This window comes from Phaethon lepturus, unplaced genomic scaffold (assembly GCF_000687285.1).
Source record: "Phaethon lepturus isolate BGI_N335 unplaced genomic scaffold, ASM68728v1 scaffold46556, whole genome shotgun sequence".
In the NCBI taxonomy this organism is placed as follows: domain Eukaryota; kingdom Metazoa; phylum Chordata; class Aves; order Phaethontiformes; family Phaethontidae; genus Phaethon; species Phaethon lepturus.
The window spans coordinates 5,792-18,785 of record NW_010547792.1 but is presented as its reverse complement, the minus strand read 5'-3'; the positions used below and the strand labels follow the sequence as shown (position 1 = coordinate 18,785).

General features: G+C 42.4%; 1 protein-coding gene across 2 annotated transcripts in view; it reads right to left on the bottom strand.

Moving 5' to 3' along the window:
* Positions 1-782: 782 nt before the first annotated feature.
* SEC23B (Sec23 homolog B (S. cerevisiae)) overlaps positions 783-12,994 on the bottom strand; it is a 16,153-nt gene continuing 3,941 nt past the window's right edge. For both annotated transcript variants that reach the window (XM_010289748.1, XM_010289749.1), the window contains exons 7-20: positions 12,942-12,993; positions 12,217-12,375; positions 11,304-11,419; positions 9,992-10,115; positions 9,392-9,472; positions 8,984-9,073; positions 8,090-8,196; positions 7,751-7,904; positions 6,300-6,377; positions 5,844-6,005; positions 4,871-4,957; positions 3,108-3,263; positions 2,188-2,253; positions 783-1,034 (exon numbers count right to left, since the gene is read on the bottom strand). In XM_010289748.1, the coding sequence (XP_010288050.1) occupies positions 945-1,034; positions 2,188-2,253; positions 3,108-3,263; positions 4,871-4,957; positions 5,844-6,005; positions 6,300-6,377; positions 7,751-7,904; positions 8,090-8,196; positions 8,984-9,073; positions 9,392-9,472; positions 9,992-10,115; positions 11,304-11,419; positions 12,217-12,375; positions 12,942-12,993 (1,522 nt within the window). In that variant the 3' untranslated portion in view covers positions 783-944. The remainder of the gene's footprint in view (positions 1,035-2,187; positions 2,254-3,107; positions 3,264-4,870; positions 4,958-5,843; positions 6,006-6,299; positions 6,378-7,750; positions 7,905-8,089; positions 8,197-8,983; positions 9,074-9,391; positions 9,473-9,991; positions 10,116-11,303; positions 11,420-12,216; positions 12,376-12,941; position 12,994) is intronic.

Below are 12,994 nucleotides of genomic sequence, written 5' to 3'. Positions count from 1 at the left end.
CGGGCCGTGCCGCCAATCGGACGGCACGCATGGAGAAGGGCGGTGCACGCATGCGCCTTGGCTGCAGGGGTGGGAGGCTGCGGGGCGGTGCTGTGGGGTGGGAGCCAGCTGCCGCCGTAACAGGAAAGCTGTGCTCCCCCGCCTGGGTGCGGCGCGAGAATCACGGCAGCGGCTAAGAACCCAGTTTGGGCGGGAGCTCCGCGACTGACGCAGCGGAGGGGGCGTGAGGCGATTCAGCCCGGCCCTGGGCGCCCACCGGGACATCATCTTCTTCAGGGGCAGAGCCCGCGTTAGCGACAGCTGCAGCGCCGGTTTTCAAGCCTATTAATGCCGTGCTAAAGTGAGAGAAGGGAGGGGCTGACGGTTGGGCCCTGCATGACGGTGACCCAGAGGAAACACTTCAGCGTCATTCTCAAAGCACGGGTTTTGTCAAAGCATTCTCCATCATCTAATACTTGTTCTGCCCTGTCTTACCTTTAGGAGCTTCTCGAAATTTTTTTCAGTAGCATGTATGGACCCCCGTGTTAATGTTTTCAAAAATGGAGGTAGGCCAAGTCTGTTGCTCCTACAGCTGAACTGGGGATAGCACTAAATAGTAATGCTCTTAGCCAGTTTTATTTTTCATTAATACAGTCCCTGGTTGCTAGAAGACACCTCTTAAGAACATACAACATTAAAAATTAAGGTAAAGACTGTTAAAATTTGTATTGGCTAAAACATCCTTTAGCTCCAATTACAATGCATGTAAAAAGAGTATAGATGGAAGGAAATAAATTAATATCTAGATAGGTCAAATACAAAACTCTCCCCAAATATTTATTTAATTTCATACTTAAAAACTTTACTCTGAAAGAGAAAGAAGGAAATGTAAATAAATTGCTCCACTTCTGTCATCAACATGATCTATGTAATTCTTCCGTTCTTGCTTCTCTGTTTGATCAAAGTCATGATGCACTTGAAACTGCCAGCTTTTTTAAATGGTCCATGAATACCTGGAGACTAACATCATCTGTCAAGATTGGAGCTCCCGATTCCTGCAGAAGAATAAAGAAATAATGAGCCTAAAATAGTGTTGTTAACACTGGGGACTAACTGAAAGCAAATCTGATGTCAGCACTTTGAACTAATTGCCTGCTAAATCAACCACCGTATTTCCTGCAAAGGACAAATACCTAGTGGAAAGATGCTATTCTTTGGCAACAGCACTGACACTATCCTCTAGTGCAATCTGAACTACTGGAAAAAAGAAAGTCTCTTCTTTCTAAAGCATTAGGAATTTTGCTGCCCAAAGCTCTACACAAATATGAAAGTCTAATATTCTCAGCTAAATTAGATCTGTATGTATCTGTATGTATCTAAAATATGTATCTACATATTTCAGTATTCCAGAATACTAAATACACGGTGACCTAGGAGTTTTAAATCATATTTGTAGGGAAGGGTGAAGATAAATTTCTACATCAGTTCATCTGAAACCTCTAAGCGCATATTCTACATCAAATTAGCTGCTTTTTTTCAGTAGCGGAAAATTCTCCTGGTCTGCCCGTGCCCCACATGTTGCTGGGATACAGGAAGGGAGATCAAAAGGGGAAAAGCCCTCCTTATAGAGACCACTCATCTCCTGCCATCAAGCTGCTAAAATATTGAACTGTTCTGACAGCACCTCTATTTAGACAGCCATTCTTTGGAAACATTGATAAAAAGCCCCAAAGTCAATGGGATTTTGCTGAAATTTGGGGGATTCACTACAAGAACAGGAACACAAGTTTAGTCATCCAGGCTTGAAAACTGTATTCTGATCATCTTGTCATCTAGTGCCCCCCACCTATACTGTTTGTCTTACCAACAATCATGGGCTTGAGTAAGTAGGTTGAACAAAAATCTAACCTAAGCTTTAGAGACAAACCTAATAAATCAGTTGTCTTTTAAAATGCTACAATTATTGCAGTCTCAGCTGGTAATTCCATTACCAGATCCTTTGTTTCCTTGCACCACAAAGCACTGTAAGATTTTCAAATCCAGTCACATAGATCTGCAAAACGCTCTTAGGTAAGAAATAAGAGGATAAATGTAACCTGCTACCTGTTTGTGGCCATGTGGTGAAGCACAATGGCTACTGTGTAGACAAATAACGTAAATGTACATTTTACAGTATTCCCAAACGTGAGCAGCTCTTCCATTGCTTACCTGTCCCCACACATAGAGGTTATTGTGGGTCTGAGAAGGGTTCACTTTAGACAAGAGGAACCGGGCCTATTAAGACAAAACATTAGAGAAACAGTTACGTAAAACAACAGACCTGTCAGCTCCCTCAAGACTTCTTACCGCCTTAGGTACATGACTAGTGATGTTGTTCTGCTTTTGCAAGGTACTAATTTAACTTAAACAGCTTTCAAGTCCAGAAACAGCCCTGCTCCACAAACAACTTGTCTCCAAGGGGCACAGAGTGCTCTGCTACAGCAAGCGGCGCTCGCCTGGCAGGGCAGCTCTGGTTCCATGTGACACGGGTATGTCAACCAGCACTGTCCCTCACATGCCGCTCTTCAAAAAAGAGGTCAGTGGAGGACCAGCATAACAGAGTCACATCAAAAATTAATACCAAGCCTTTGTTTTGGAGCATCAGTTCCTGCTTCTTCACTGCTACAAACAAGCCAGGCACAGACAAGCACAGCACAACTGCAATTCCAGGAAAAGCAAAAATAGAAATTTTTTTATATCCTTCTTCACCATTACAGAATAAAGGAACAGATGGTAAATCATTCAGCATAACTTACTGTCCTAGCAAACTAACTGCACTCCCTGTCTTGGGTAAGTTTAGATACACAGCCAAATAATTTCTTTCCCACCTCTTTAGGGAATAAAAAGATATTTAAGCTGGCGTTTTCAGTTTTTTCGATCCTCAGATTTCAAAAGCATATTCAGCAAGTGATTGGCTTCTTAAAGGACAAAGTTGTAGTAAAAGGTCGTAAGAAAATATACAAGCTCTGTACTTTGAAGAGCTAGATTACCACTGTATTTAACTTACAGAACCATCCTTTCAGTAAAGCAGAAAGACAGCTATTTGCTCTGTTCAACAACAGAAAGAGCTCCTCGATAAGCCTCCTTACCTGACTGCCCCCATGTTCAGTGTGGATGTAACGCGGCATTGGGAATCTTGTCTGCAAGATTTCCTGGGCATCATCCAGTGGGGCTTGCAGTAGGTGCTTGAAGTTTTCATATTCAGGCATGTCTTGGTAACCAGCTTTCTGCCACTGTGCAATGGTCTATTGATGGGACAGAGAGGAAATTAAGAAGTAGTAGAGGTATCTGCAAACCTCCCCTTTTTAACCTGCATGTCTTAAGGCAGCAGAATGTTACAGGTACTTCTGCTTACAGGGCACAGGGCAAATGCATGCTTTCACTACTCTGGCAGTAACATCAATTAGTTTCCGTCCCTGAATTTAAAAAACAGGCACTCAACACAAAAGCTGGCAGCAGTTTGTGCAGTGCAAGAGCAATTCATTGAAAGTGATCTTCAAGCCTTTATGTTTCAGCCTGCACCAACACAGAAACACAAAGTGTTTGTAAGTCACTGACATTTTGAACCTGACTTGGACTTAAATTAAGCAGCCATTGCCTTACAGTATTTTCAAGGTACCTATCCATAGGTACTGAGCAATTGTTCTATACATATGCAGGTCACATACTTAGCTCTTCCTTTGTCTAAATTTTACCCAGTTGCTGAGTGTCTTGCTCTGCAACAGTAGGTAGAAACTATTTAAGGTAACTCTGGAAGATTTATTGTTATTGTTGACTTAAGCGTTTAACTCCTGTTTATGTCAATTGGGTAACCTGGCTCACTTCTCAAAGGGAACAAATCCTATATGGAGTGAAGTCAGGAGCTAATAATAGAGCTGTGGCAAACTATCATACCAAACTTCAAGCATTCTAATAACAGTCTTTAAATATCAGTGAAGTAGCTTAATTGACAAACAAAAGGAAGAGTTAAAATGCCTCCCAAAAAGTTTTCACTAACAGGAATGTTTGACCATAAACTGAGATGGGTTTACTTAAACTACTACAATCTGATGCCACGTTTAGGTAGAAGAAACTGGATGAGGGCCATTCCCCAAGCAGGACTATAAAGGATATGAGGGGCAAAAAAAAAAAAAAAAAAAGGCATCAAAGAACAGGGAGATTTCCAGAGAAAGAAGTGAAAAGCCAGCTTCCTCTTCACTCCTTACCCCATAACTACTTTAGGATGTGAGAGATTTCTATTATCCAGCTATAGTAGCATACTGCTCCCTTACAAAACCTGACAGGAAGATCTACAGGTCTGCATACTGAAGAGGCACCGGAATGCCAAGACTTTGCATATTGGTATAAATCTGGATGTTTAGAAAGGGCCAGTACCTAAGCACTTAAGCTCGGTCATGATGGAAGGAACATAGCAGCACCTGTCAAAAGCATCCAGTACTTAAAAGCAAAAGCTGAAAAAATTCCTAGCTGATTTCTGTGAGAGCAGCAGTATTTGAGTGGCAAAACCCAGCAATCAAGCACATCATGTATCTGAAAATCAAACTGCATCTCTCTGCCCTGCTTAGTTTCACGTTTCTCTGGCCTTTCCCAGGTGTGGTTAGGGAGTACCTTCATTACCAAGCTAACAGGACAGCTATTCCTCAGTACAGAACACACCTCCTTAGCAACTCCAGTAGGATTTGTTAACTCAGACAGTGGGGAAATTGTATTAAAACTGGCAGCATGTATATGATGTCATTCTGCTAACGTGGGCTTTGCAAGCAGCTTTGTTTTATATTAACAGTGACACTGTCTGCATGCATGACAGTAGAGAGGGAGTGCAAACAGAGAAAGAGAATATGTTTCACTGTACCTCACCAAGGTAGATAACTATCTGGAAGAAAGTATCCATCAGTAGGATTCTGTCAGGAAGAATACTGCTGCTGTCCAAAAGCACTGGCTGGGGAAAATAAAGAAGAAGATATTCAGATGCCACTAAGCCCTCAGAACTGTATTAACCCCCATGGCTGGCCGAACAGCTTGCTCAGCCCTGTCCGTATAGACGCGACTCCACCAACGGCTGCTCAGTCCACGCGAATGCCTTGCAGAGCGCGGTCAGCCTCCTGCAGCATCCCTGAATGGAGCAGCAGGTTATCAGCTACTGCATAAAGTGCAAGAGAGCAATTTCTATGACTATCCAAGTTTAATCGGAAATAACCTTGAACAAAAGTATCTCAGGAATAATAAGGAATAACACAAGAACTCTGTAAAATGCTGCCAAGAAGGTTTAAAAATGTTACTTCAGCAGCTTCTGCATTTCTTTTATGTCAAATGCACTCCTTTCAAGGAAGCCGCCAGTATAAGAGAATCCATGTCTGTCCATCGAATACTTGCACATAGGTTAACGCTGATGCACAAACAACTGAAAACAAGCAACTGGTGGGAGATTATGACCTGGAAGGGCTGAGGCTTGCTGACTTACACAATGGAGATGGCAGCTTCTAGCAGAGAAGCAAAAGTAATACTGACAGCCTGCAAAATTCACCAGATGGTGGGAGGCAGGGGCTGTGGCTTGGCAGAGGGGCTGGGTTAAGGAGGTGGGGGGGAAGGGACACACAGGGGGTTGGCAGGTTTGGTTTTTGTGGGGTTTTTTTTTAAATCAAAGCTGTACACCGTAAGCTTACTGAAAACCAATTCATATTTTACATTGCCCCATCTCATCCTTTAATAATTACCTTGATTAAAAAAATATATAAATAGCGGCCTTTTTGCTGAAATAGTATTACTCTGACTGGATACTCATTATTTTGGATTGATCCACCTCTTCCTATTAAACAAGGACTCACCTCAGGAGGCCCATGGAAAGAATAAGCATAAAGGATGGGCTGGATCATAATGAGAGACTGGGTCAGATCTTGCCTAGCAAAGTGGTGACGGTAATAAGAAGATTCATCTGGACTGTTATTGAAGACCTGCAGGAATGGGGAGCGTCGCAGATGGAACATGAACTGCACCAGAAAGATGAGTGAGAAGAGAAATGTCAGCAAGTTGCCAAAACTTCTGCACCTAAGTCCAATCTTTCCAATCAGCAAATTCTTTGAAAAAAGTCTACCCCTTATTAACTCCTCAGAGTTCTTCTCTTATCAGTCATTTGCAGCACTAAACTACAGGAACAGCCCACCAAATAAAAAAAGAATCTGTTCCTCCCCTCTTGAATCTGGTAAATGGTACAAGATGTTTTATCATCACTCTCACTCACCCTTGCACACTTTTGCCATAGCTGTGGGAAGTGAAGTACTTACCTGGGGATACAAAGAAAACGATTCTGACAATCTGAAGGAGTTGGGATCATCTTTATTGTATTGTCCAAATTTCTGACACTGTTGGAAGCAAAATGGATACTTCAGTTAACTTTCTCTTTTTTTTTTTCCCCCTCCTTTTTTTTTTTTTAGAATTAACACTTCTTTTTTTGGAAGGGTGTTCTTTTCATTGTTTTTAAATAGAGCAACTAAGGCATGAACATGACAACAACAAGTGATATAAAATTTACAGGCTATTTTTCTTTAAGTCAGTGGTTTCTGTATGATGATTCGATCTATTTCTTTTTTTTAGATATATATATAAAAAAAATCTAGGTTTGAAGTTGTCTAAGAATGAAAGAAATAGTACTTATAGTACTACCCAATATCTTCCATTACATCAGGGCTACTACGTTATACCTAAACTGCTTTGTATGCTATGACACAGTTCTACAGCAACTCTACTTCCTTCTAGAGCAGTAGCAGACTGGCATTTCACTGACTGCTTCACTGAAAATAAGAAGCATCAATGGTTTTAGCAATTTAACTGTAAAAGACTCCACAATCCTTTCAGCACACAGCATGCCCGTGCATGCTTTGGTGCTCAAATCTTTACTTGATACTGTTTTTTCAGTGTCTGATGTGCCATATCTGTTAGTATCAACTCCACATGGGTGTCTGGACAAAGCCAGAATCAATTTAGGCAATTCAGGATTTTGAAATGCAAAGCAAGAGACAGTATGAAGTTGCGGAAGTGATTACTACCCTGCACTTAGCACCAGTGAGCCCACATCTGAATGCTGTGTCCAGTTTGGGGCACCCCAGTGCATGACAGGCATGGATAAACTGGACTGAGTTCAGCAGAGGCCACCAAGCCAGTCAGGGCCTGGAGCACCTCATGTAGAAAGAGAGGCTGAAGAGCTGTTTTTGTTCAGCCTGGTGAAGAGTGGGATCGGGGAGTCATATCGCTGCCTACAGCTACCTGACAGCTACGTAGCTGGAGAGATGGAAATTCTGATTGTGGGGGGGAAGTCATAGTGACTGTGATTAAACATTGGAACAGGTTGTCAAGAGAAGGAAGAGATACTCCGTCTTTGGAAATCTTCAAAACTCAACCGAACAAGATGTGGCATAGAGCAACATGCTGTAACTTCAAAGCTGGCCCTATTCTGAGCAGAGGTGTTGAACCAGAGACCTCCAGAAGTCCCCTCCCACGTGCATTATTCTGTGTTTCACCATCACTTCTTTAATCTCAGGTTTAACCCTTTCAGCATGAGGGGATGTTTACCTACCCTGATCATACTGGCTTCTGAGCCATCGCGTATTACAACTATGTGCCCATGAACAGAGTACAAAAGAAGCAAGTCAATCTGGAAAAAGAATGGTGTTTTCATCTCCAGAGACCCTTTTTACTACAAGCAAGAATGCACCCAACTGCAATCTATTGGTCTTACCAGTCTGATCAGCTGTCTGTCCAGCCATCGCAGAACATCAGGTCCTTCCTCAGATTCAGCTCTGTACACCCCCAGTCGTGCCATCAGCACAGCAGCAGCTTCCTGGTCAAATGCAGCTTCTATATGCTGGAGTTGACTCTGCGCATCTGCCCAGCTATAGGGTTAGTAAAGGGTTAGTGCTACATGCATTCACCTTCAACAAAACCCAAACCAGATTCATCCTCCCTGTACCAAACACTCTGCAGCCAATGCGTGCAACAAAAAGCTAGAAAAAAATCCAGCACAGACTGCAGCTTAAGTTTCTGACATTCTGCCAAAGAACTGGCATGAGATACTCACTTTCTGGCTATGGTGGTAACACGAATGCGTTTCTGCATACTGGAATGTTGATACTGAGTGACAAACTGCACTGCCCCTCTGCCTCCCTGAGGTATTGGTGCGTTGTGCTGAAAATGAAACAAGGTAAGCCTTCAAAATGGTCTGGCTTCTCATAACTCTGTACACTACGGAGAACTCCAGGTTATCATTTCATTAATCACAGAATTAAGTACATGCTAGGGATGGACCAGAGAAGGCAGACGTGTCTGTTAGTGGTGTGTTTTCCAGCAGCCCGCAGGGTCAAGTGGTGCTGGGGCCATTTAATACTTCTTCTTCAGGTTGTCCCTTAAAGGACAGCAGCAACTTATCACCTCTATAGCAATGAACATAAGAATGGCAGTACAAGGTCTGAGGAAAGGAAATACGAGTCCATCATCCTATTCCCAGAAGTAACAAGCCCACACAGCAGAGAAAACAAAGAGAGACACGTGAGGAATAGAATTCCTTTGGGGTGACCTTCCTAGCTTCTAGCTGCCACATGCTCAGAAACTTCCCCAGCCAAAAGTTGCTTCTGAGCCATGAAGTTATTACAACTTGGAGGACCAATTCTCCAACAATTTGAAGGTATTTATACTTTTATTCTCCACAGCACCTACTGGCAAAAAGACAATTTCTTCCTTGTTAAATAAATACTATATGATGAAGACAAGGAAAGAATGCAGGTTTTGTACAGAACAAACATATTAGGCAATTTATGCATACAAAAACAACCTCTGAGACTGTTTCTTTGGCACAAAACTCTTGGTTGCTTTGCAACCATCCATCTGCAACACAGGGGATATCATTGCATTTCCTTGCCCTGTTACAAACAATTACTTCGGTATGTGAAAAAGATGACAAAAAAAAAGGACTCACCTGATTTACCACTTCAAAGTAAATGGCCAGAGTTGTGCTGGGATCCAGACTACAAATTTTCCATTGAGATGTTCCTCCAATTCCAAGCTCCTGCACAGAATTGAAAAGAAAGCAGCATTTTTGTCTCTAGCAGCATATAAGGCAAGCTAATGTTAAATTCTAATCAGAGGTACAAGTTATGGCAGGCCTTCTAGATTTCTTATCTTTTGGGTGTGAATGAAGTTACTGAAGGACATACAGTTAAAAGAAAGCCTTATGCAGCAAGAATTCAGTCTAGGAAAGACTGTCTTTTCCTAGGGACGTTTCCAAATTGGTCTTTTCTTTGAAAACCCTGACATTCTAGTTGACATAAACTTTTCACTGTTTATTTACTTCTTTATTAAAGATTTTTCCATGTCAGAAACTTACATTTTCAGAAACACATGGCCCTTTAGCATTCAGGGATATGCATGGTCCAATAGCTCCTGCAATTTTCAGCTCCCTAGAGGTCTAGAAAAAGGTAAAAAAAATTGTGGTGGGGTTTTTGGGTTTTTTTGGGGTTTTTTTAATCAAGTCACTCAAATGTAATACCCATAGACTAAAATCAGTTGCTCAGCTTTGATCAGATGATGCATACACATGGCTGTCAAGGAAAGCATCTCTGAGTACTTTCCCAGATCACCTACTGCTACAATTAGTGAACATAAGAGAATCTACATAGTCACATCTTAATAATGAAGACATATTTATAGTAACCACAAGAAAGCATTAAATGTTCCTTGCTGAATGAGGAGAGGCTGAGCTCAGCTTCTTTTTAAAAAAAAAAAAAAAAAAACACCAACACAAATTTAATAAGCTTCCAAACAAAAATCCCTCCACTCAGTCCAATATGGCGCTTCTCCCAAAACAGGCAGTACAGTTGCCCTCAGAACACATAAAATTTTCTACACCCGCGATACTTAATTGACTTTTGAATTAACAGCACTTACATTTCCCAGTTAATGTCATCCAATGAAACTAATCTCTCACCTTCACATCCAAACTTGCACCAAAAGCCATCCGAAACTCCCCATTGAACCCTCTGTTAAATACCCGCTGGAAGGTCTGCTTGAAGAGAGAAGTGTTGAAGGAGTCTCCCATCACCATGTGTCCTCTGGGAAAGAAAAAATAATACACAAGGGAACTGAAGCAACAAAGGATAGATCCCTCCAACTCTCATGCATACAAACACATGCAGAAACTGTTTTAAAGCATGCCTTTGCATAGGTAGAATTCACATCAGGGATCGCAGATTCATGGGTACCTCCTCCAAAGTCAAGTCAAGTTAATGCTCCATCTTTGCCAGCTTGCTTTCTCAACTGTATTTCTTGTCATCCCTTTAGCTGCCTTAAAAATGCTCATGTTCTACCAGTTAGAAACATCTCAACCCAGGAAAGAGCTTTGCTCAGCCTCCTTTCCCTGAGCAGGACTGGTCTCACCCACACTACAGACAGGATAGCTGCACCACGAGGATAGATGCATGCATCTGTGCTGTGCCTCCCCCAAGCACCTTGGTAAACCCAGGCCCGATCAGATGGAGCTTAGTAACACAACCAAAGGGTCATACAATCTCTCTTGTGCTTACTGAGTATTACATGATTATTTACAAATACCTTGCATTTGCTCAAACCATCCTTTGACTTCCTAGACACGGCAGATCTTAAATGGCCAATAAGACGTGCCGAGTCCCCAAAAGGCCCAGTTTAGCACACAGCCTTCCTCACAGAGACCATAAGGTTTTCAGCAATATGGAACACAGGCATTTACACCTTAGAGATGTCACTTAAAACTAGATGCAGGGAAGGCAAGAATCTCTCGAGAAAGCAAAAGTGAGCTGTTAAGCAAAGAAAATCTGGCCCACACAGGGAAAGTTTCTACCCCGTGCCTGTCACTCTGCTCTTCTGATGGCACTTCAGTCAAGCACACACCACAAAGCACGGCATCTCTCTATATATCCATATCTGGAAAGGATACTTGCTATCTCCCAAGGAGGCAGAAGGCATTTGCAAATGGCATGTTGCACCATGCTTTAGAATACCTCTCTCAAAGCAGGACATCAAGTTTTCTACCAGCAGTGCTAATTCACATGCTGCTTTGAGACTTCAGAAATGTGGACTGGGATCAGGGAAGGTTTGCCATGTAATTCCTGGCAAATTCAAACCACAGTTTAGAATAGAATGATAAAAATCTTACCCTTTTGCCCTGACAGCAAACTTAACTGATTTCTGAACCATTCTCCCCCTCAAAAAAAAAAAAAAAAAAATACAGGTGCAAGCTTTGTGCTCTCCTGCCATGAACATACCCAGTGAGGTTTGCACAACACTTCATCTCTAGCAGTCCAGTCTGATCCAGGGCGCAGGCATAGATGTCGATGCAATGCCCGTTGGCTGCAGTGCGATTAGCCAGGGTCTCGTAGTGCTGGGGAAAACATACAGTGTTTAGGATGCCACAATGGTCAGTTTTTCTACCACTGTCCAGCTGAGGCCAACATGTGAAACAAGGGATAAATGAAGCAAATTACCAGTGCTGTGGTAAGTAAACAGCTATTTGCTGGAGCACACTTCTCCCTCCTAGAATGTTTGCACTTGGATGAGCTTGAGTTGCAGGTCACAAATACAGAGAGTCCATGACCTGCATGGGATCTTTGTCTCTGATAACTATCAGCTGGAAACCTTTGGGTTTCCACTAAGTTAAGAGAATAGCTTCCTCTAAGCTAAGAGGCACATTTCATGTCTGACATTTTTACTGTTTCAACTGTTGTTTCATATGACAAGAAAACAAAGGAGGCCTTCTGGAAGTGACCAGTTCCTGGAAGACAGGATTTCTCCTCCCCAGAAGAAGATACAATGATGTTGATGAACAAACTCTCCACCCACCATCAGCTAAGAAACAACACTGAAATACTTATTTCTCTGAGAAGGCACAAGATTGTACTGGAGAAGTAACTAGGAGGAAGTCTTTTTTACCCTTCCCTTGACCATTCTCACAATTTAATGTACACAGAAGGCTCAGGCACTTCAAGGACAACCATGCAAATATCTAGACATACTGTTCCCACATCAAGAGAATGGAATAAGTTTGGGGGAAGGACACTGGGCAGCTGTCAACACAGCCGTGTATGTAAGTATGTATTATGTCCTTTTCTCCCCCATTTAGCATTCTGACACAATATTCAGGGTATTTTTTAAACACACCCAGCAGGCACTAGCACCTACTTTGGTGGCCTTCTTCATGAACCTTGCATTGTCTTTCTCTATGTCATGCCAAGAACGGATGGGTGTTTTCAGTTCATCTCCTACCACCATGCCCGGTCCTTGTGTTGGTGGCCCACCTGTAAACAGCATTATTCTGGCCCCCGTGTTTGGAAATGTGCCCTAAAATAAAAATAAAGACTTATATCAGAGGGGGGTGGGGAAAGTGAGGGGGAAGAAAAGGGAGAGACTGATTAAATGGCAACAATGCTTTCTTTAGAGAAGCTTCTGCATGTGTTTCTGCAATGTCATTAGGGACCCATCTCTGCTAGAGGCCGCCTTGATAAATAGCAATGCATTTCCTGACAGTCACCACACTCTCATTTAGACTCAAGCTATGTCAAGCTTCATGTCTTCACAACAGGAAGCAGGCAGTTTCTGTTCTTTTTACTTACATCTTAGATGACCCTCAGATAAACCCAGTGCACAGTATCATCTCCACATAGCAATACACACAAGAATCAGAGACCTTTAAACACCTGCATATTTTACCATTTAGATGTAAACTTCCAGCCCACTCTACACCAGCTGGTGCTAATTCATCTCAAATGTCAGTAGCCACAAATTGCATCTCTGCAGTCCAACTGCAGTCCTGTGGCCAAGCTGGACTGACATTTGCACAAGTGTCAGCAAAGAGTGCCGGGTGCTTACTGTGACCAGCTCATCTCAAACAACAGCACTAAAAGTACCTCCAATAAGCCAACAGCAATCGAAAGAGCTACTCCAGTAGAACGTAAAGGCC